This window comes from Gobio gobio (genome assembly GCF_949357685.1).
Source record: "Gobio gobio genome assembly, chromosome: 21".
Lineage (NCBI taxonomy): Eukaryota > Metazoa > Chordata > Actinopteri > Cypriniformes > Gobionidae > Gobio > Gobio gobio.
Genome location: NC_137117.1, coordinates 24,161,040 through 24,186,410, shown reverse-complemented (window position 1 = coordinate 24,186,410; position 25,371 = coordinate 24,161,040). Strand labels below are relative to the sequence as shown.

General features: G+C 36.5%; 1 protein-coding gene across 2 annotated transcripts; it reads right to left on the bottom strand.

Annotated features, from left to right (window-relative positions):
• Positions 1-1,369: 1,369 nt before the first annotated feature.
• avpr2aa (arginine vasopressin receptor 2a, duplicate a) lies at positions 1,370-18,686 on the bottom strand. Of its 2 annotated transcripts, XM_079803397.1 has the most exons (7): positions 18,255-18,678; positions 17,627-17,682; positions 11,712-12,079; positions 11,173-11,418; positions 10,784-10,930; positions 6,522-7,095; positions 1,903-2,835 (listed from the first exon to the last, which is right to left on the bottom strand). In XM_079803397.1, exons 3-7 carry the CDS (start codon positions 12,075-12,077, stop codon positions 2,636-2,638), a joined length of 1,533 nt encoding a protein of 510 aa, XP_079659523.1. In that variant the 5' UTR covers positions 12,078-12,079; positions 17,627-17,682; positions 18,255-18,678; the 3' UTR covers positions 1,903-2,635. The 2 variants fall into 2 exon arrangements, with proteins under 2 accessions (XP_079659522.1, XP_079659523.1); XM_079803396.1 differs by lacking the exon at positions 17,627-17,682 and having other exon boundaries at positions 1,370-2,835; positions 18,255-18,686.
• Between the last annotated feature and the right edge of the window lie 6,685 nt (positions 18,687-25,371).

The window sequence follows — 25,371 nt, the reverse complement described above, 5'->3', positions numbered from 1 at the left end:
TTGCCATGGCTTTTGGGTAGGCTAATATCACATGGATGGATACTGGATTGAAATGATAACATTGATAACAGTGAAATTATATTTATTATGTTAAAGTGATCTTAAAGGATCCTCCTTTGGAATGTACAAATTACTTTCATTCACAGATCAATACGGAACACAACAATAAATAGTTTAACATTTTGATTTCAAGATTAGGTCAAAATGCGTCTCAGTATGATCTTCAAGAAGTTAAATTATTTGAAATGCTTAGAATTGTCTTCCAGCATTAGTTTGAAGGGTTAATTCACCCAAAAATGAAAATTCTGTCATCGTTTACTCACCCTGAAGTTGTTCCAAATCTGTATGAATTTCTTCCTTCTGCTTAACATAAAGGAAGATATTTTGAAGAATATGGTTAAACAAAAAGTTGATGGACACCATTGACTTCCATAGTACGGGGAAAAAATACTATGGGTCTATGGGGTCCCATCAATGGGGCCCATCAACTGTTTGGTTACCGACATTCTTTAAAATATCTTCTCTTGTGTTCAGCAGGAGAAAGAAATTCATACAGGTTGAGGGTGAGTAAGTGATGACCGAATTTTCATTTTTGGGTGAACTATCCCTTTAACAAATGTGACATTTATGTTTTTTATGGGAATATATGCAAGCAAACATTGCCCATACTAACTAATCTGTTGTGCAGATCAGTTTGTGAAGAATTCTAGCCAATTTGGACAGTCCGATGCTAAATGATAACCTCATCATCATATGTTATGTCTGAAATGAGATACTTTCCTCCAGTGATGCATCAAACTTTCAGTCCTAATTTATGCCGCAAGTTTAATTTTCATCTTATATGTCTGCAGTGCATTCTTCAAATAGCTGTCATAGGTCATTCAGGTGGTCTTTGACAAACAGTCATGGTGGCATTGTGTATTTGCTATATTTCTTCCTCTTGCACTAATTTCAACTCTTATGAAGACTAACAACTGTGCTGGGTTTCTTCCATTTGTACTCCATTTATAAATATCAAGTAGTTGTGTAAACCTTTTCCATTGTCCAGATGGCCTTTAATCATGAATAGTGTGCTTTAAAGAGCCAAAGAGGTCAATTTGATTCAGTTGTTCTAATATGTTTTCTGATTTCATGAATCAAACCAATCCTCTTTGACTACCATTTAAATGATCTTGATTTGGAGTTATCTGAAACATAAATTAAATAAATACATAACAGATACAATAATTAAGAAAAATATATATATAAACAATAAATAAAAACAAATGCTGTATTTATGCTCAGTTACTATACTATCTATTTATACAGATTAGTCCATATACTTTCAGCCTTGAATTTGTTTTGTGATTTATTGTTTAGCTTTTGTTTTCTGGACTACATCACAAGGATATGACAAATATATTTTTTTCCTCTTTAAAATGCAGAATAAATATATTAGATAAACATCTGTGTCAATAGATTTGTACTTTTATTTACATTATCGGGTGTGTTTTTATTTAATCTAAGCCTATATATGAACAGTGACAAATCTGCTACCGCTACAAAAATATTCTCTTAATCAGTACTTTGCTCTTGTTTTAAAAAATAGCCAGTCTTAAAAAAAAATGCAATTAATTGATGAGCAAAATCTTGCAATATATTACGACTTGTCTTTTTTAGAGGTTTATGTTTCTTACCCCGCTGGCAAATTATTTGTTCTTGCTTTAAGTAAATACTGATTAAGAAAAATATTTTTTACAGACTATCAGAGTAGGACAGGATCTGACTCATACATCAGTTCATTTCAAGGCACTGTTTAACCTGAAGTCATTTTAGTTTCTCTTCCTTTTCCATCTTCTTATATTTGTTATGACTTCCTATTATCCTTACACACGTTTAAATATTGCTCCTATAAATACTTTTCAACTTTTATTGTGGAACTGAAAGTGCTGCTGCTTTACATTATTACACTTATTTTGTCAGCCTGCTTATTATTGAAAATATGACACATTAAATATACAAATCAGTCCATCTATGTTCAGTTTGTATACCTGTATCTTTTGTATTGAATGTGTAGGTCAGAACAGATAACTTTTTAGTCCTGGATTTGTTCCCCTGGATGTAGTTTCCATGCGTGGATCACATAATTTATCTTCTTCCTCAGTCCTTGCCATGCAAGCTCTGAATCTGAAGAAGACTTACGACAGAAAGACTGATAAATGGGATGAAATTGCTGGCTCTGAGGTTAAGGCCTTGATCTCTTCTTCCTCTGCGGTTAAGACTTTTATCTCCATCTCTCACACAATAGTGGACGATTTCAATAAAGTATAATGTGTAATAAATGATCTCAGTATTCTTAGGAAGTTTAATTAAGTTTATTATGACAGTCAGTAAGCCGTTCTTTATCCTGCTGGATGAGATCAGCCTCATTATCATTGGTCTGTTTTTCCATAAAATCCTCATGAAATGATCTTTATGTCATTGGACCTGTTTGCCCATTAAAATACCACTCTTCACAGTTAAAACGGCATCCTTAGCTACTCTGAATAGAAGAGGTAGCAATATCTCATGACAACATGTCTTCCACATGTGGACAGATACACCCGCACAAATCGCCACCTCTGCTGACACTCTATTCTAGTTTATTCTGTAGGGGTCAGTACTGGTTGTCCTTGGTGGTGGAGGTGTTTATATCGCTGGAGTGGTCATGCATCGAGCTCCTGCGGGGCAGCTTTGGCCGACAGCGCAGTAGTGCGAGAAGTTCACGGGACACGCTGCTGGAAAAGGCTGTATAGATCCACGGGTTCGTACAGGAGTTCAGACTGGCTAACAGCATCAGGATGGTGAAAGCCACTCCTGAGAATGAGGGGGAGGGGGGAGAGAAAATCAAATCAATTTCAAGTCAAATATTGTAGAGGTCAAGTTTATTGTCCTCATTTAAGGGCTACTGCTATATAAACCACATTAGAGATGGTGACACCTTGAAATGTGCTGATCAAGGTTTCAAAACTCGACTAGCATAAAACCTTGTTCACTCGCCCAGCTAACAGGGAATGTTCTCAGAACAGTTTCTCTCAAAGTTATGAACAAACATTATTTTAGTTAAGTTATCTGGTCTTAAATGACATTATGACAACGTTTGTCTGAATAGTTGGGCATTAATTCATTTTTTTTATACTCGTTTCAGATGGTTCAGAGAACATTCAAAAGTAAAGTTTGTAAAATGATCAAATTGGACATTCCCTTAATGTTTTCACATAAACAAGATAATGTTTTTAAAGCATTAAAAAAATTATAAATTATAATATATTTGTTATTATAAATCTCTGCTTGTAAGCCTTTCATTTCTTTTTTTCCCGGTTCCATTAAAGTGCAAGCTCTAAACAATTGGGTTGGTAAAACGTTTTAATGTTTTTATTAGAACAGTAAAAAAAAGTTTTCTATTTTAATATATTTTCCTGTGATGGCAAAGCTGAATTTCACTGTCACATGATCCTTCAGAAATCATACTAATATGCTGATTTGGTATTATTATTATTATACATTTTAAAAACAGTTGCGCTGCTTAGTATTTTGTGGAAACCATTTTTTTCAGGATTCTTTAATAAATAGAAAGGACAAATTGGACGAATTTCAATTTGTTCTTGTACTTTTCAGGCAGTGTAACACTACAGCAAATACTGCTAGTTTAAGGTCATTATAAAAATCCTTAACAAGATCTTATTTACTTTATACTGTGTAAAATCAAAATGTTACTAACACACACTTCATAAAATTATTTTAAAAGTCATAAACAAACCCTGCATAACTAAACAAACACTGGAATGAACATTGTGAAGTTCTCAAGTTTGTTTGTTGTTTTGTGAATATAAACTATAGATGCCTTGAGGCGCTGAGAGTGGCCCCTGCTAACAAAAATATGTTCTTAGAATATTTTGCGAACATTCCCATTAAGTTATGAAAACATTATTTCCAAATGTTCTCAGAACGTTCAAAACATTCAGTTTTCCATTGTGGGAAATGCAGTATGAAAGTTTATACGACATTCAACTAATCAATGGCAGTATGTTGCCCATTTGGCTTCACATAAACAGCTGAAGCAAATCAAAAGCAGCTGGAGTGGGAGCACAGATGTGTGTACATTAGCAGCTCTCAGTGGTCTGTGGTACGAGATATCAAAATCTGCTTAGTGATGTAAGAGCAGCAGGGAATGGAGAAGGGTTATTTATAAGGGCTTTAAAGTGAGATGAAGAGATGGGGGGCATTTGCAGGGCATTTCTTGTAGTAAACACTGACTTGACTCATTGCATTGACGGGCTCCACATTTTCAGAATAATTTGCAACCATTCCAAAGCACTTCCACAATCCAATGAGTCAGGAATTAATAATACCCTTATTGAACAGCCAAATGTCGTCATTGAGTTGTACCTCATGCTTTACCTCCAAAAATGGCTATTCTATGGTGCTGGGTTGTAACTGATTACATGTACTCTGGGTTACATAAGTACTTAAGTACTTGTAATTAGATTATATTAAATTTTAAAAATCTTTTAATCAGACTACAGTTACTTTTTATTGATTGCATGATTACATGTTATTCTCACAATGGCAGTAAATTATTCATAATTCATTGATTCTCCCAATTACTTTTTTTGTTTTTTAAATGTTCCTTTCTTAGAAAAGCCTTGTATACGTTCAGAAGATCTTCAGGATTTGTGGAAATGCACGCACTGTATTACTATTGTATTATTTTTATCATTTAACAATGTATTGCTGTCTGTGGAAGGCTTTTGTCTTCCAAACACATTAAAATGTACAAATTCACCTAATTTCATTTTTACATGCAATGCAGGGATTTCATGCCCTTTTTTGTCATCGGAACCTCATTCACCTAATATAGTTACTTGAAGTGCCGCCTGAGATTTTAAGTTAATAAGTTAGGTCAATAATAAAATGAATTCCAATAATAGATTTAAGTTCACTTCATGTTTAGGAGTCGATGTCCCTGCAATAACAGACCAGACGTTGTTCAAGTTTACTGCAACAATGGAGCCGCAAACTTCACATACTTTTGAAAATTAAGTGTTTAGTCGATCGTGGTAAGCACTCATTGTCATACTTGTAAACACGACGGCATTCTTCTTCGACAAGGGAGTTTGTATTCGCGGCATTTGTTCTCAGGCAGAGCATTTAAGAACGCAACACACCAGAGGTGGACAAAGTACACAACTCTATTACTTGAGTAAAAGTAAAAGTACTACTAGTCAAATATTACTCTGTTACAAGTGAAAGTTCTAAAAATAGATTTTTACTTAGGTAAAAGTACTTCAGTATCAAAAGTAAATTAAATGTTTTATATCAATGCATTATTTTATTATTGTTGTATAAAGGCACATTTTGCCACCATGGGTGTTTAAGCCAGTCAGTGATGCTCTATTCGACATGCTAGCATACGACTACATTAAACTCATTTAAATACTTGTATAAAAGTTACAAAGCTGCTGTCACTTTAAGGCCAAATGCACGGATCCAATACACTGATACACATCTGATGTTCTCCCAACTGTTTACTCTTCTCTTTCTCCCAGACGTTTACATTTTTGAAAAATGTATGAGACATGCATCAAGTGTATGCCAACTAAACTAATCTTTAATCTTTTCAGAAAACTGCAACATACTTTCTAAGTATGGCCATGGGTGCACACACTGCGCAGAGGAACCGCCTTCTTCCATTTTGCTATAAACTGATCAGTGTTCAAAAAATGTTGGGAAACTTCACATGACCCTATACACAAGTGATTACTGATAGTCTGTCTGCAAACAACAACAAAAAACCTTTTAAAGAAGAAAAAATCATCCACTGACTTTCAAAGCTGCTACAGAAACGACTTTTGACTTTGAGGACCTTGATAGAAATGTAGCGAAGTAAAAAGTACGATATTTGTCTTTCAAATGTAGTGAAGTTAAAGTAAAAGTCTCCTGAAAAAATAATACTCAAGTAAAGTACAGATACAAGTAAAGTGTACTTGAGTACAGTACTTGTATTTAGATTACATTACATTTAAAATGCTCATAATCAGATTACATGATTGCATATTATTTACACAAATTCACAGATCCTCCCTAATTATTATTTTTTTCTCTCTTTTAATTTTTGTTTTCTTAAAAAGCCAGCCGCTTATAGTATATTTGCAAGTGTTCCAGTTTTGTAGAACGGCACACACCAGGCATTAGTCAGGTGACTTACATAAATTGTTTCTCTTTGTAGGAGACCCTTTATTAATATTGAATTAGTTAGTTTTTCATCAATTTACAAACCACAGTTTGGGAAACTTAGACCTTGAAAGTAATATTTAATCCACATTAACAAAGAATGGAATATATATATTTTTTTTTTATCAATATGGTACGAAATAATTCTATTCAAATCTATGTGATAAACGAGTTATTAACTACAATTATCGTTGTATAATTTGTAATCAGTTATGGCCTACAATTTGTAAGTAATCAATTTGGCTATGAGGACCGCTTTAGTTTCTCACCTTGGTCAGGGGGGTTGGGGTCCCAGGCAGCCCACAGCTGTACAATGAAGAAGGGTGACCAGCACAACGTATAGACAAGCACAATGACCAGAGTCATCCTCACTGTTTTAGACATAGCTTTCGACACGCCTGTAAGAGGTGGATGGAGAGGGCAAGGTGGGAAAGAGGGTTTTGATGAAGTATTGGATTCTTCTGTAGTGGTGTTCCTGTGAGTAGCAGAGTTGCTCCAGATGGTGGGAGGGTGAGTCCGAATGCGAGGCAGCACATCAGGGGATGAACTCTGAGTCTGTGAGGCCAGATCATTGGGACTGTATCCATCCTGACAAGACTGATCACAACAACGAGGCTCTGGTGCGTTCTCAGTGTTGCAGGTGTGAGAATGGGTTGAGCCACTGTTGGTGTTCTTTTTATGGAGTTCTCTTGTTTCTCTCGGCATGTGTGAGAGTCTAGTTTCGCTGGCCCGCTTTTTGAAGATGGGAAAGTGAAAAATGACCAGGTTCTTCTTCATGTCAGCAGAAACCACACGTTCTGATTTCAGGTAGATGTTATCATGGATCTCTTTGAATATGCGTACCTGGAGACACAAACATAAAAGATTACATTTGTTTAATATTTTAAGTAACTTGTTACTTAAATTTGACATTGCACGTGCTTTATTCTGTTCTAGGTTATTAATAAACATCACCAGCATTTGGTGTCGCTGTTCAATACGCATACACATTGACACATAATGGTGGGTCAATCAAATTGTCTGTGAATGGCAGCCCAAAAGTGCATCCAAAAGTGCATCCATCCATTATAAAAGTAGTCCACACGGCTCTGGGGGGTTAATAAAGGCCTTCTGAAGTGAATTGATTGGTTTTTTTAAGAAAAATATCCATATTTAAAACGTTATAAAGTAAAATATCTAGTTACCGCCAGACGGCCTTCCGTATTCAACTTACGAAGACAGTGTAACGCCTCTCTCAGTTTAAAACGCTTACGCTACGTCCGACCTCATCAAGTTGAATACAGAAGGCGGTCTGGTGGATGCTAGATATTTTACTTTATAATGTGTTAAATATGAATATTTTTCCGTGTGGAGTACGTTTATGATGGATGGATGCACTGTTTTGGGCTTCAAATTTTGGACTGCCATTATAATGCTTGGATTAGCCAGGACAGTTTTTAATATAACTCCGACTGTATTCGTCTGAAAGAAGAATGTCATATACACCAAGGATGGTTTAAGGGTGAGTAAATCATGTGATAATTTAAATTTTTGGGTGAACTATCCCTTTAATAAGCAAAATTGCATGCGTCTTGCAGAAGAACATTGTGAACGTCATCATTTTTGATTTCCCCGGCAAAAACGTCCCGAGTCCTTAACATAAAAATCAGTCAACAGGCTTTAACAGACAACCTAGGAAGATGGGGTAGGTATCGTCACTCGCAAACAGCGGTTCTCAATTCCGGATTATCTCCAAATTTAGAACATGGAGTACTTATTAGGTGGTGAATTTATTCTGCTGTTACATTGAGAGGATATCCGAAATGTGCCCTTTTGAGAATCACTGCTTTCTCGTCTCTAGCACTCATTTATTAAGTAAATGTTGGAGAAAAACTCTCTTAATGGAAATCTTGTTTACAAACTAAACCCAGATGGGACGTTTAACAGAAGTAAAGTAATTTAAAGACTTTGTATGGTGGAACTGAATCACCAATGAAGCTCAAGTATGAAAGATTAACTGCAAGTAAAAGACACCATTATTTATACAAACATTCACAAGCATGTCAAAAGACATCTGGAGGTCAGTGGCAAAAAAAGTTCATAAATGTGGGAAGTTTTTCATTATTGCTGGTTTTTAGTTAGTTTTTTTCACGATATATTTTAAGGAATATGGAATCTTTTTTATATCATTAAGACGTTTGCCTGAAAGGCTCACCATGCAGGTGTTTAACGGTCAGACCAGAGGTTGAAGATTCTTGCAAAATATTTTTAAAAAATGTTTGTTGCCATTGTCCACACTCAGTGGGAAGCAGTCTAAGGTTTGGTTTATGCACAGTGTACTTTTTCTTAAATAAGACTGGCTTCCTGGGAACAGCATGGAAGGAGAGGTCTGCACATTAGAGAATTTCTCTCTTGAAATAGAACTTTACTGACCAAAACCCCTTGGCCAGGTCAGAGAGCATAATCTCACCAAAGAGGCATTATTAGTACGTGTCAGGGGATCTGCCTCTCCTCAAATGATTGTCACCCCCCAGCAGCTCATGATTTATTAAAAAGATGACAAAAGTTATTTTCTCCAGATCACAGCTGAGACATTTCAATAGTGTTGCAGAATGAGTCCTAAAACCTGAAAGCGAGTAAGCATTTTTGCACATCCGGTTTCATCATCAAGAAGTTGATGGGTTTTTGAATGGGTTTTTGGTTAAATGCTTGAAATAAGGTTGCTTATTCCCCAAGCTCAAGGTATTTTTTCATTCTCTTCTGTGTTTATACTCACAAGCTATCCTAACACGCTATTCTAAAAACTTTCCAATTTGTAGATTTTAAATAAAAATGGAAAGTGTTGGCGACAGTTTAGTGGTGGTGACATTGCAGTCATGCAATTGTGATATGCTTTTTAATGTTTTGCCTTCTGGCAATTGTATTTTGGCTTCAAAATTCATGAAAGTTGTAAAGATTATCTTATTTTATAAACTGTAAGTTATAAACTTTTGTTGGTCAAATTTTTTGATTTTTTGGTTATTTTCTGCAATAAATCAAAAGCCTAAGGTAAAATTCTGTTGGCCTTTTGTCAAGGGTGACCATCTCGGTTATGTATGTAACCCTCGTTCCCTGAAGGAGGGAACGGAGACGCCATGTCGGAGACTGACGTATTGGAATCTCGCTAGCGAGAGCCAATCTACTTCGAGTGTAACTAAATGAGCCAATACACATTGCCATGCAATGATTGCACCAACTGCTCATGCCATGCAGCGTGGGTTTAAATGAGCCACAGGTGCTTGCATCAAATCAGTTTTTCGCTGATGAGCCGAGTAGGTGAACTGGCACCCCAGCGGGGCACAGAGGACATGGCAATGGGACATGGAGTCTCCGTTCCTTCCTTCAGGGAACGAGGGTTACATATGTAACCGAGACGTTCCCATTTAGTCGGTCACATCCGATGCCACGTCGGAGACCGTCAAATAGGAATCCATACCAAAGCACCATGGCCTCTGCCCCCTTCCAGTGCCCCTTTCTAGCTCTCTTACCTGATGAGACCGGGCTCACACGGAGAAGTCCATCACTGCTGTTCCGCATGACCCAATTAGTGACTATTGGATAACACTGGGAAAGCGTGCCTTCCTAGAAGGGACACTATGGAGGCCACATCGTACCCCGAAGGAGTATGCGGGGCAGAAGTGCTGAGCCGTAGCCCGCAATGCAAAAGGGGGCTCCAACCCACTAAGGGGGGCTCTCCCAAGGGAAAGATACAGGCTTCCATTTAGGAGCGACCGTGGAAAAATATATGGGATCCCCGCAGGGTCGCTCATATATACACAGCCCAGTACCTGTTCTCAAGGATTCAGCGGCAAAAGGGCTCTTAACAGCCCACCGAACCAGCTGTGAGAAAAGCCTTTTTTTGCGCAAACAAAGCACTCCTAAAATTGAGGTTCAACCACTGGAGTACTATGTATTACTTTTATGATGTCTTTAGTATCTTTATGGGGCTTGAAAGTGGTAGTTGCGTAGCTGTCAATGGAGAGACAGAAAGCTCTCCGATTTTATTAAAAATATCTTCATTTGTGTTCCAAAGATGAACAAAAGTCTTACAGGTTTGAAACAATATGCGAGTGAGTAATTAAAGAATTTTCATTTTTGGGTGAACTAACCCTTTAAAACATAACCCAAATACAATACATAATTCAAAATACAAGTAAAACACCTGTGAAAAATCTATATGTAAAATATTAACATGGTAAATTGGACTGTATTAATATAAACTATTAGAATGTAGAGGGAGTAGAGCTAAACTTGTCTATGGTAGAAAGAATTAAGAAATCCCAAAAATTAAATCCCTGTTGGTTTTGTATTTATTTATGAAGAACCACTATTGTTAAAAAAAAAAACTGTTAATCATTCACATCAAATACAGTAGTTGCTTTTAAACTAGGCCCAATAATGGTCATTCTAATGTGATTCTGTAATGTCTAATGTCTTGATTTATGTTTTTTTTTTAAGGTGAATGAGAAAACTGGGATTGGAGACAAATAAAATTTACTGACACCAGCAGTACCTGACAAATGGTGATAATAAAGGTAGGAAGCACAAACACGGCTATAGTCATCCAGGTAACATATGCTTTCAGCCCCCAGGGCTCGACAAAGTGTGCCCAGCATTCAAACACTCCTGTAGAGACCTCTGACCTGGAGAAAATAAACACCTGTAGGGAAGACAGCATTGGGAAAATATGTACTTTTTTTTATAAAAAATTATTATTTATTTTTATAAATAGCCTTTTGTGTTTCATGCAATAAATAGCACCACATGCATTGGAATGACTTTAAGGTGAATAAATAATGTCAAATATTCAGTGAACTATTGCTTTAAGATTGCATATTAACTGACCGATACTTCCTATAACATTTTAAATGCTGTAAACTTTAGTATTGACAACCATAGTACCTGCGGCACACTAAGAACAAGGGCTAGACCCCAGGCTACCATGATAGGTGTATTCCAGCATGAAACTGCCCCTCCATTGTAAGTCTGCAGGGGGCAGCAGATGGCATTATGGCGGTCCACTGTCATAGCAACAATCATGTAAGAGGATGCAAACATTCCCACAATCTGCAGATATTTCACTGAGCGGCACAGCACATCAGGACCTTGAAATCTCTCTGTAATAACCCATACCAGCTGCGGGAGCACCTGCAAAACAGTGCACTGCTGTTGACAAGTCACTTAAAATAAATAATGCCAGGGTTGCCAACTTTGGTTACCTGGCTGGAGTGAGATTTTGAAGACATGGCTTATTTACGAAATGGAAATATGCATCATAATGTTTACAGAATAAAGAATATAGGAGTATAATGTAAGTTGTGCGCGGTTTGTATTGTCATTTGGCATGAGATTTCGTATGGTGACGTGAGAGCCTGACAAGCATGAATGCATGTTGGCAACCCTGTAATATTATGCTAAGCATTAGACAAAGTTCAGCTCACCTGAAAAAACGCCACCACAAGGTCTGCAACACACAGATTGACCATAAATAGGTGCATTGGTGCGTTGTATTTGCGTCGCCTCAGCAGAACCCACAGTACAAAGCTGTTCCCTAGTGTTGTCAGCGCGAGAACCAGACTCAGAATTCCAATCTCAGCTTGAGCCAGAGCCATGTCCCGCATCCTGATTGGACCGGGCACCTCAGTGGGGTTTATTGAGCTGTTTTGAGACACCAACCAGAAGTATGATCCTCCTCTGAAAGTGCTGTTGAGTTCAGCATGCTCAGAGAATGAGGAGGTGAGGTTGGACCATGCATCGGTTGCATGGAGGGATCCTTCCCAACCAGCCTCTTCTGAGAAGGTCTCCATGCCTGCAAGAATGGGTTACAAGGAGATATGATATAGATGATTTGTTTCAGAACCCATATTTAACATTGGACATTAAGTGGCAACCCAGAAGTTAATGTAAATGGTTTTGAAATTAAACATGGAAATGTATTTAAAAAAAATATATTGCATGTGCATAATTATTGACATGACAGGCTGAATTCACTATTTTGTGAATTAAAGCACATAAAGTGTTATTTACAAACACTAAGGTAGATAATGTATTAGTATTATTAGCCCTTTGCAATATATATACACAAACACACACACGGCCATCACACATCTCATTGCAACTCTCCTCATTAATCTATGAACTTTTGCCAAGTTTAGCAATTTCACAGAAACACAAAAAGCAAGCAAACAAATCTGTTTCCTCTTCCACTCTTTGATTTGTTTTATTCCCATCACTACACCCCCCCCCCCGCCCAAAATGAGTCTGTCAAGTCTTCTCTTTTTTGTTTTCTTTTCTACATTTTCCCTGACTTGATTTGACTCCTACTATCCCAACCCAACTTAGTCCATCACATTCGCTCCCTATTAGTATCTCTCTCATCCCTGATTGACTCCATAAAGTACTCCTCCTCCTTCCACCTCCCTTTATTTTTCCATTGCCCATTCCTTTACCCCATATTCTATCGCTTCCTCTGTCTGTTATCAACTGCTCCTTGATCCCAATAAAATGTGGTTTATTTTTTTAACTATGCAAATAAATAATAAAAATATCAGTTGAAAAAATGAGACTGACCGTTTGAGAAAGAGTGGTAGCATGGGACGCTGGGTTAAATAAACAGAGAGGAGGAGGTGGGGTGAGCAATAGGATACAGGGCATTAGATGAGAACACACAAAAGAGAAATAACTAGATATAGGGAATACAAAGTTTGCCCATATATGAGAATAAGAAAGGAGAAAAAGAACCAAAATACCATCCCATACTGCATGAAACATTATCACCATACGTTACACAGTAAATCTGACAAGATTTTATAGTGTGGAACACAATGGTGATAATTCATCATGGACTGGTTAATCTTGGATACTTGATAATACTTATTAATTCATTTCATTGTAATTTTAAATTAAATGAAATGAATAGATTATAGATTATACAGTCCAAATAGTCTGCCGATCCATCTCTTTATCATGTCTTTGACGCTACCTTTCCCTTTGTTTCTGCACATTCGCTCCCTCCCTTTATGTTTCTCATTCGATCTCTCTCTTTCTGAAAGACAATTGTTTTCAGTAATCGCTTCATCTTAAATCAATGTGAGGTTTCTTTACACTGTGTGTGAGCTGTATGTCTCTCTGTGTAATTATCTGGGCTTTGATGTCAATACAGTATTCATCTGTCTCCCTCATTATTCCCACACACAAGTTTAGAACTTTCTGACAGGAAATCAAATTCAGATTAAATTATTTACATATTTACACAGTCTTTAATCAGTGATCTGAAAGTAAATGTTATTTTTTTTTATATTGAACAATTTAACTCTTTAGCCCCTAATACTGGTCCAAATAATATAAGAGAGTCTCATTTAGAAAAGTAATTTACAGCACATCATAAATAATACCTGATAATATCTATCATTCTAGCAGTCTATACTTCATTCTCTTTCAGCAAGTATAAATACTAAGATTGTGAAATTCTTGCTTTTTACAATATTAGGTTTTTTTTAATGTCTTACGCTGTCTTTCCAGGTCCAGTCATAAATAAAAGCAAGTGTCCTTGTCACAGTGGTGTTTAAGGTCATCCTCTGAAGCAGCTGATGCATGAGCTGTTCGGTTTACCCTTGCTTTGTCATTTTCTACCTTTCCTTGAATCCCTTTCCCTCTGAGGAATCCACTAATATGGTGCAGCAGAAATGTTGACCTAGACTAAATCTAGCTGATGATACAAAAAAGCACTTTGTAAGCTGCTTTTTATGCAGAATACTTGAAAGTGTTTTAAACATGGTTAGACAGCAAAGGTATTGGTGTGATGGTGTGCTTGGACAGATCACCTCAATTGTGAAGTTAATCGTTTTGAAAATTGTCAGTGAGAGGAAGTGCGTAAAAATGTTTCATGTGTATTCCAAATATACTAAATATTATATGAGCTGCTTTATTTTTATATTTAAAAACCAAGCAGTAACAAGCTAAATGGTATGTTTTTTGGTCATTAAAATTAGTTTAAAAATTAAAAATAGATTTGGACTGTGATGTGAATATTGGTTTAACAGATTATGTTAACATTATGATGTTTAAAAAAAAATACATTAGATAATAACTGATAAAATATATCTAGTAGTTACCATTGTGGAAAATGTTATTTTGGTCCTTTAACATAATAGGACACAAAATTGTACCATACTCAATTAAAAAAACGAGAAAAAAAAATCATATTTTGTATGTTGATTTTGGGGAAACCACATACTTTTGCACCTAATAAGTCTGAAATTAAATACTTTTCAAATAATATTGTCAAGGTTGGGTGGTTGCAGTATTAACTGCATGGCGAGGGAGAATACAACGAAAACAAAATATACAACAATCGCGCCTGGGCACGGTACAAGGCAACCATGCCTAATGTAAGTACACCCTTAAACTAAACAGAACTAAATATAATCCTCACATTACACCATCCACCAGCATTCTGCTGGATGGACGAAGTGCAGCTGGAGGCACGGAAGTCCATGGCGCAGGCAGAGCAACGACTGACCAAGGCGAAGCTGGAGGAACAAGGGAGCCCGGTGAAGCCATAAGGACGATGGTCCCAGGTGGAGCAGAAGGAGGGAGGAGCCAAGGTGAAGCCGACTGGTCAACAGGCCAAGGTGGAGTGACAAGCTTGGTGCCTGGAGGTGGAGCCATGGGATCCCCTAGCCAAGGCGGAGCTGAAGACTAGAAGACCCAAGGCAGATCCACGCAGCAGAGTGAAGTCAACTGAGAGGGAGCCGAGGGACTGAAGGAAAACAGCAGAGGCAGGGCTGAAGGACTGACTGTCTTTAGTAGAGGAAGTGGAAGAGGGAGGCTGGGTGGGATGTTTGGGGACACAAGAGACTTGGAGCTGGGACCAATGAAGATGCAGTAAACTTGGAACTGGGTGGGACCAGCGGGGACCGGAGACTGTGAAATATTCTCTTCCGCTTCCTCGTAAAAATGACCAGAGGCTATACGCAGCTCACCCTCAGCATCTGGAGTATCCATTCCATGGCTCCATTCCATTCCCACAAATTTTACGAGGACACCCACTGGCACGGACGATGTTGCTGGCTTACGCACCTGGTCAGACTCTCTTTGGTGCTCGGGCTCCGGTGCGATGGTTGGCTCAGGCGTCCACTCTGGCATTGCGGCAGGCTCGGGCTCTTCTTCTGGGCTCTGGCATAGGCTCCCTGCAGTGTGCGGGAGGCTCACTCTGGCTGTGCTCTGGGTCCGGAGTGGTGCGGGTGATGTCCTCCACAGCGAGGCCGATGGTGAACCCCGATCCGTTGTTTACCAGCACCCACTCCACGAAAGCGGCGAAATCCCCTGAGGACCATTCACAGGCAGATACAAAGTGTGAGCGATCCAGATAGTGGGTGATGCACGCCAGATCTAAAAGTCCCTTGTGTGGTCTTTGCTCCTTCTGCTCGAGGCAAAGCAGCTGGATGGCGTGCAAGTCCAGTATTGAAATCCTTTTAAATTGTCTTTAATAATAATCTAACTAGGAACACACAGGATAATCATAGGAATATACTAGAAAAACACAACCACTTAATCATAAACAACACAGAACCAAGAACAGAATTGGGAGTAATGAGGTAACTAAATGAACGACCGGTGAACGTAATCAGAAACTATAGAAACAAACAAGGATCAGGCACGCGAAAAGAAAATGAAACTAAAACACACTGAAACGAACCGGAACCAAAGCCTGACCAATACTGTATACTAACACACTATTTGCTCATTTACACGTGTAATTGTGTTTAAGTGATTAATGAACTTTGCTAACCTTTCATTTTCATTGAACCTTATTTTCACAGCTCTTGTTTTTCACTTATACTGACAAACAGAATAAAGTAATTGAAATAGGAATTAAACGTCCAGAAATTGTCCAGAATTTTATATATATATGCTGGTCGTAATAATTGCTCAAGATGGTCTAGAAAACAGGTCAGGTTGCAACAGTTTAGTGCGTCATTAAAAATTAAATTTCTTTCCAAAATACTTTTCTTTTAGTTTTATCTTCCAACAGCTTATGCAATTGCAAATTAATTTTCCGGGTCATGAATGCCTGCCATGCATCAGAGTATTCAGCACCTTATTAAAGGGGCTATATGCGTTTTTCTGAAATTTAAACTCGCGACTGACACTTGTGGCCAAAAAACAGAACTGCTCTCATTTTCTGCTCGCTCTCGCAGCGGTGGTGACGTCACATCCGCAGACAGCGCGGGAAAAGACGACCCGCCAGAAAATAGGAAAAATAGGAGACAGGCTTATAGGTGCACCCACTGTGAGCGGACAAGGTGTCAGTATGCTCATCAGGAGATGTTTGAGTCATAAATGGTAAAATAAAAAGGCTATTGTTACGTTTATTTTGGGGAAAAAGTTGCATATAGCCCCTTTAATTTAATCAACTCCACTAAGATATTGCATCAACATGTGTCCAAAACCTCCCTGTTGGATTTCAACAGCTTCTCACACCTGATAAGAACATCTTGAGGAACCTCCTGCAGGATGAAAGTTTTCAGAAAGTTCACAGGGACCATAATAAGAAATAGTTTTTCATGATAAAAAAAATAGTACATAACCTTTGTCTTCATTATTGTACTGATTCATTTTTCATTCTTACATACTAAATCTAATTTTCAATTAGACAAGAACTACCCGAAATTACCAAAAAGGTGACGAAAAGTTGTATTTTAGATCATGATATGGCCATTATCTACACACCCAATGTTTAAATGCTGCTGCCCTGCCAGCCAGCTTTGGGCTCTCTTTAGTCTTTTAGTGACACCATAAATCCTCATGCCCTGAGAGACTTACTGTTTGCAGAAGTTAAAACTAGAAATAGCAATGCAGCGTTTATGCCAATTAACATTCTCCATGTTCTGAGAGATTAAGCAGTTAGCGAATGAAGTGCCATTTTTCTTATACAGTGACCACATCACAAGTCTGCATGGGCAAATCTCATCAATCTGGCACAAAAAGTAAACAAATTAGCTGTGCTTTGTTTCCACATTCCGAAGTAGTCATCTACAAACTAGTATATGGGTTGTTGACACATTTTCAAGATACATTTTCACCACTTTTAAAAAGCCTTTTGAATTTGTAAAAATACACACTACACTCATTCTAAGTCTCTCAATTAATGTGCATTATTGTGTCATGAAAACTGCATATATTTCTAAAATAAGCAGCAATTAACTTTTGCTATTTAAAATAGTTTTAGATATAACATATCACATTGAAATATGTCACCTTTCCACATGTCAACAGACCATATTTTTGACCAATCAGATGACAATTAGTTAAACCGTGAATGTATATTTGTGTGCATTCATGCTCGCTTCACCTTCCTTCAGTGCAAGCTTCTCACTTTAATAGTAGTTCCTCTTTTATTTTGTTGCCCTATAACACATGAATCACATAAAAATGGGGAAAAGACATTTCTATATTTCAACACAAGTTATTAAAAATTCAATAGGACTTTCATTCAATGTGACTTTTATGTTCTAGAGAAGAAGAAAAAATCAAATAACTGCCCACAGGAAAACTATAGATCTGTCAGTGTGGCATGCATACTCCCATTCTAATGGATTCGGACTGAGTTTGCTTTGCTAATGCAGAATTTCGGACTTATTCTTGCAGTAAATAACTTTTAAAATGTTCATGTGCACTTTTAAAATTCCACATTAGTATTAGAACAATTTTATTTCCATATTTTCCCAAATCTGTACAACATTTATTTAAATGTATTTTCTTAATTGTTTTTTAACCAAATTTTTAACTCAATAAAGTTGATTAGATTTATGCTTAGAAAGGGGATAAAAACAATTTGCCAATGGGTGAAATTAAAATTAAATATATATTCTCTATAAAGTCAGAATTTTGCTTGTCAAATAATTTTGCATAAATGTTTAAAAAGATGTAATTTTATTAGCAAAAGAATATTTTTAAAAGAATATTTTTAAAGAACTTACTCTGTTTGCTTGAATCAGCAGCAATAATCCATGTAATCCATGTATTTTGTGAGACGCTTCGTTCAGTTCTTTAAAGCTACAGTTTTGCTTCTTGATGGTTAGTTGACATAAGAGCTTCCAAGCTTCTTATGAAGAGCGTTGAGATATTTCACCACCCTATGTGAACTTGTAAAGCTGTAGTTTTGCAGCTTTCACCCGAGTTCATGTTCACAGAATTCAGAGCTTCATTTCTTCATGCAGCCTTTGGATAGAGGCACGCAATTTATTCCAAGAAATGTCCCACCGTTCCTGAAACTCTGCTTGTCTGAGCTTTAATTTCCCACATTACATGAGCACCGGTGCACTGATGGCGTTGAATTTGAGCCTGGCTTAATATAAACATATCCCTTACGTTCACTCGCCCTCTCTCTTCACTCGCTCCCTCCCGTTCTCTCCTTTTCTCAGGTCTCTTGTGTTGTTAGATGAGGGGAGGAGCCAATAACATGAGGTGTTTTTATACATCCATCTCTGCTGTGACACAGAAAACAGAGATTGAAGCTCAGAGCTCTTTGACACATCTTGTGCCACATAGTGACACTGTTCAGATCTGTGTCAATATTTGCTTATTTACATTAACCTCCTCTCAGTGTGATTGCACTCTTGTTAGTTGTTTGAACTAATAAGACGCCTGATTGACACTCACACAATATACACAATGTGTGTCCATATGTGTACATTGTGAAATGTCTTTGCATGCCTTCAGCTGGATTTGGATTTGATTCTGGATTGTATTCCACTGATTCCAGATGGACAAACAGGTCACAGAAGACACATTTCCCTTTTGGTAGAAATAAAGAAATGGTCTTTGATTTTATCAAATGATAAAATAAGTAATTTTATATTTTTCATAAATGGTTACACTTTATTTTGATGGTCCATTTTTTAAACATTCTACTAACTATAAGTTTAATTGATAGACAGTAGACTGTAATAGACCGTTGGTAGGCTCTGGTTTTGGGTTAGAATAAGTTGACATGTAGTTTCTTGTTTCTGTTGGGGGACCATCAGAATAAAGTGTTAGCAGATATTATACAGACAGTGTACCAATACTCTAATAAGAGTTAGTTGTAGTTGCAAAGCTACTAATAGTAGAATGTCTATATAAGTGGACCATTAAATGTTACCCAAAAATGTAGGCTACCTCTTTTTATAAGTTTTCACAGTTATGTCCCTAATCTTTCAGACATATTATATATTTATATACATGTATCTATAATGTACCTCTAATGTGTGTGTGTATAGGGGAGCGCGGGGCACAACCTAATGCAGGGTTAGTTGTAACACGCATGTTTTAACCCTTTCCACACATGCCAGAATGACGAAACTTAGTGTATTTACTAGTTGCCATATCAACATTATTTAGAGAAAAAATAGTGCCAAAATTTTAAAATCTCTGGAAGATATCACTGAACATGTTTCAATCCGATAATATTTTAATCTTATATCGGTTATTTAACAGTTGAGATCGTTCTTTAATGCTGATCTAACCAGCAGAAGACACGAGCCGCGATTTAAATCCCAGTTGCGCATATGGGGTGTTGTAACACTGCGTTACAATGAGCCCCTATTAGAAATATGCCATTATATTCTATACTTTTATGAATTCTTTTGAGAAACCATGAGAAAACGGTGGATAAAGACTGAGAGTTAATGTTCAGAAATTATTCATTATTATTATGTTTTGAACTCTACTGTATAGCTGTAATTAGCGGTGTTTGTAGTCAAACTCAAAAATGCTTATATTTTTAATGATTAAAAAATGCCATTATTTTATTTTAAAAAGTTAATAATTGTATTTTGTTGACAAAATATTTTAGTTTGTCTTGTATATTTTTTTGATTATATCAGATAACATTTTAAGCTGTTATTTGTTCATGTTACATTGTGCCCCTCACATGTGACAATGTACCCCATGGGGCATGTTGTCACATTTCACTTCCATTCTTTCGGGGTAAATCAAGAAAAAAGTATACACTGTATTAATGAAACAAAACCACATAATTGTACTAGACATGTGTGCAATTATACATATACACACACACACCTCTTTTTTCCAACTCGTTTCCACAGTTGTGCCCCTAATCTTTCAGATATATTATATATTTATATACACTTATTTATATATAGGCCATTATAAATTATATTTTCATATGTGTAATTTAATTGGGTAAAATTATTTATATTGTATTAAAAAAATTATATAAATTACACATTTATATTTTAGTTGCATAATTTATTTAGGTAAAATTATATAAAATTAGCTAATATAATCCTTCATGCTGAAGTTCCTCTTTAACATGGGCTATGAAGAGTTTTATGATTTTTATAATTTTAAGTTAACGTGTTCATATTTTCTGATAAAAGCATGATATGCCAGCTCTGTCACAAAAATTGTGAAGAAACGAGATTTTTAGAAAATGAATTAGTATTAGAAAACTAATTGGAAAATGGAAGAAGCACAAAGTGGCACCACAATAATTTGAAGTAAATTTAATTTCCACAATAAATGTGCACAAAATTTTAAATGTACATTGGTTTTCTATTGGTCTTGTACCTGACTAATTTACAAATAATATGTTTTGGGACAATTAGATTAGATATGAGATTAGAATAGATTTCTAAACTGTCTTGTAACAGACAAATATGGGAATATTATAATATGACACACACCGTGCAAAAATACATTGATACAAATGTTGAAACAAAAATAAGTAATAGATAAGCTTAATAAGAAATTTAAATAAGCTTCCTCTTTGAACGACCGATAAAATGTAATTCTGAAAAGAGCCACAATTAATGCCTGAAAGAGCAAAACATTAGACAGATGCGTATGTGCATGATGGCTTATTATAAATCAAGAGAAATATTGTGGTCAGGGACTCCAAATATTGCACATGACTTTTCCTGGACACATCACACTCAACTACATGCTGGCCTCTCCTGTACTGTAGTGGATTTGGACAAATATCTCGAAGGCAGAATGCATTTGCGGCACAAATCAAGCAGACATGGAGCAGGCTGCAGTCATTTCCCGTCATCCGAGGATTTATTGAAGGGAGCGTTTCCAGGGCCCTGTTGGACACGAACGAGGGCCAGATCGAAGCAGTTACACATCTCACTGAACTCATATGGCTTTCTATAGATTCAGACCTTCTTCTGTGGCCAGAGATTGAAGTGACAGCTGTTTTCATCTAACAGAGCATTTGTCTGGCAATGCATGCGTATGTGTGTCATCGGCAGACTTCCTAAGTGCTGAAAGACCCCCAAAAAAACGTCCTTCACAAGATCAGGCATGAAGTTTTAAACAGATTACATACTTTCTTAAAAACAGCTTGATAATTAACATATTTATACACTTTATTGTACAGTGCATACAATGAAAGTCAAAGAGGTCCGATGTTGAAAACATGTTGTCATTCTGTGGACCACGGTGACTGTGAGTCAACACCTGGTCTCAGATGTCTTTGGAGGCTCCTGCTCCATAATCCAATGATTTCCAGACCTCTCGCAAAGGAGCAGGGGAGGAAAAGCATGTGATGCTTTTGTGTGGAGGCTCTGGAGGCTTTACAGGGGGAATGCAAGGAGACAACGCTGAACTGACAAGCAGTAAAATCAATGTGAGGTCTTGTGTGAAAAGATATGAAATACTACTTCATTTAAGTCATTTTCTCCTGGGCTTTCTGGCAAGGTGACCTTATTGACTGTTCTGCGTCTGAACCACACTGTTGTGAACATTAGAAATGGTGCACATCCATCCTTGATGCAAGTTGCATCATAAAGATATAATATAAACTGTAGTTCTCCAAAATATTTGTATAGTATATATACTGTGTAGACTATACTTTACCCTTACCTGTTCCACCTTTTCACACCAGAACATTGTTTTTTCCTCAAAAGCTCTATTAAGTTGGTAATTTATCTTCTAGTCCAGTATACATAAACACTAAAAATAATAATAATAACACAACAAATTTTAGGAATCTGCCTGGGGCTGGTAAAAGTAAACAGAAGGAAATCAGAACACGCAGACCAGAGCAAGTAAACCAGTGATTAATTAAAGGAAAGTCAAACTCATTATGTATATAATGCATTAGCTAATGTTAAAATATAGATATGTTCTCATTTTGGAAAATATATGAAGACTGTGTGTATTAAACATGCTTTTACAACATAAATCAGTGGACTATTGTTAATCAGTCACAAGGTCAGTTTTATTATTTCCATTTAGCACGCAATATTTGCTGCACAAATAAATAATACTTCAATCACTCGAAAAATGTGATGATTTTATCGGGTAACAAATCATTGTGTTTGCACACTGTATAAATTGTGAAAGATATAGGTTGTTTCTTTATGTCAATTTAATAATTGTTCAGCTTTATCTGATTATGCTTTAAGCTAAAAAGTGTCGTGTTAGAGGCATTTTAAACATTTTGCCATATTTGAATCCAAATAATATGAAAAAAGATTCAATCTGTATTTTTGTTCTGTTTTTGTTGAAGAACAGCAGTGTCCAAAATAATATTAGACTCCTTTGACTTTCATTTTATGGATTAAAACAATTTGTAAAAATATCATGAATATTAGAATATTATAACATATCATGAATATTAGTATGTTTATAAATCCATTTGGATTGTTTCAGATGTGTTTGTCCATTCTGTGAAAGACAATGAAGTCCAAAACAACATCAGACTCTTTGACTTTCATTGTATGATGAGAAAAACACACGCGTGATATTTCAAAAGTCATAAAGATTTGGAACAACTGAGTAAATGATGACAGAATTTTAGAGAGATCGTTCTTTAATGCTGATCTAACCAGCAGAAGACACGAGCCGCGATTTAAATCCCAGTTGCGCATATGGGGTGTGTTGTAACACTGCGTTACAATGAGCCCTTATTAGAAATATGCCATTATATTCTATACTTTTATGAATTTTAATTTTGGGTAAACTTTCCCTTAAAGCAATGAATATCAGAAGAGATGCTGGAGCCATGAATCAGAGCTACTTAATGTCTGTATGTCCACTGCAGGAAACCATATTGAATCACAGAAAAGATCCTTATTTGCTTATCATACGTCAGAGTTTACATAACCATGCATGCAATATTGATATATGCGTTAGGTGTGTGAATGTGTGCAGGCATGTACAAGCGCTCTGCTGCTCAGCGGAGGGCCGTCCTGATTGCAGTCATTAACTCAGTGGGGGGCAGAAGGCAGAAAGAACACAGTTCAAGGACGGCAATGCCAAAATGTATCCGCTTTAAACCTCGCTTTGAACTAAAGCTTTCTCATTTCTACCCAGCCTCCCTTGATAGACAGACAGAGAAAAGCAACAAAAGCCTGGGAGGAGTAGAAAGGGATGACAGATGAATATCTAGGAAAACTTAAATTGACAGATAACCGCAGATCCTGTACCGCACCACTCATGCAAACACAAAGAAACAGAGAAAAGCACAAAGGCTCTCGAATCAAAGGATGCATCTTAAACAGACTGTAATGTTATGTTACTAACCAGCTGAGGCAAACAGACTGGCAGCCGAGGAAATGAAAACTGTAACTGTCTCATTAAGTTGATATGGACTACTGGGCTTCTCACGCTAATGATTTTAACAAGCCCATTTCATTTGTGTGTTTTTATTTACACTTATTTGGATGTTCGAGAGAGTACATACGTCATACAGTAATTATGGCAGTGATCATGATGATGATTGTATTTATTTGTGAGAGAAGGTGGAAAAAGGACTGAAAGGCAGCTCTGTGTCAGAGTAAGGTAGATGCTGAAAGGAGCTACAGAAAAGCGGTTGTGAATGGTGCACTTGTGGTCAGTTTTAATGCTAATCATGAGGCTGGATGATAATGTCAGGGAAAGCTTAAATGTGTATTTGATTTCTTGACCGTATACGTAAAGAAATCTCTAAAAATTTCAACCAAATTAAACAGACATATTCAAATCTTACTGAAATCCTGAACAATAATGAAAAAGTCACATGGCTTGTTTCTTTATTTTGGTATTTTATTTGCTTCTATAGGATTTGTTTAATTTACAATTACCCTAAGCTTATTTATTAATAAAAACAATAATTATACATGTCAAATCAATGCCAGTATTGCAATTTTGTTCACATTTTTAAATCCCTTTATTTTAGTCTCTCAATTAATATGAACTCATAAATGCTTAATAATAATTTTAAAAAAAAACTTGAAATAGTTTTAGATGGAGTATGTCATACTATCACACGTCAGCATGCTAATAGTACTTTATGTCAGCTATCCCATTATAAACTTTCAGATTACAGATCAAAGTCTGGCTGTACAATTGTATAATGAGGGATGTGGCCGAATAAAGTCCTAATGGACAAATGCAGGAAAGGACATTTCCGATTCGTCTTGATAATAATGTTTAATTTTGACTAAAGAAAACAAATTGATTGTCAAGTGTGACACAAGGACAATGGATGGTGTGAGAAAAGATGAAAGACGTGGAGAGAGAGAGAGAGAGAGAGAGAGAGAGAGAGAGAGAGAGAGAGAGAGAGAATACAAGATGAAAACAATAGTGGTTTCTTTGCATTGCATAATAGTTGACAAATAATTAGAGAAAAAAGTTAAAGCCTACAGAAAAAACGAGACATTATGAAATACAAAATGTTTTACAGCACGTCACAGAAAGAGAAACACTCTCTGAATAAGTAAACCCCTTTAAAGTTGTGCGAAGTGTGTCAGCAGAAGTGTGCGAAGTGTGTCCCCTAGTGGGCAGTATCATGTTTCATGTTACAATATTTACTGCACTATTTTATCATCAGAACTTTTTCTTATTTTGACAAAGCACATATTGTTGGATAGGTCTGACACTTTAGGTTCCGTATTTGTTGACTGTTTTGTGATAGAAGTGATATTGTGACAGAAATGTATTAATTTGTGACAGGAGAACGCATAAAAAAAATTCAATGGAATGTGGGTGGCTATCACCCAGTGGTTATTTTTGGTACAGCGCCTAAACAAAATCTAATGGGAACTTTTATTTTTGTGATATCAATTTCAAATTTGGAACACAACTTGGTTAGACATATGGATT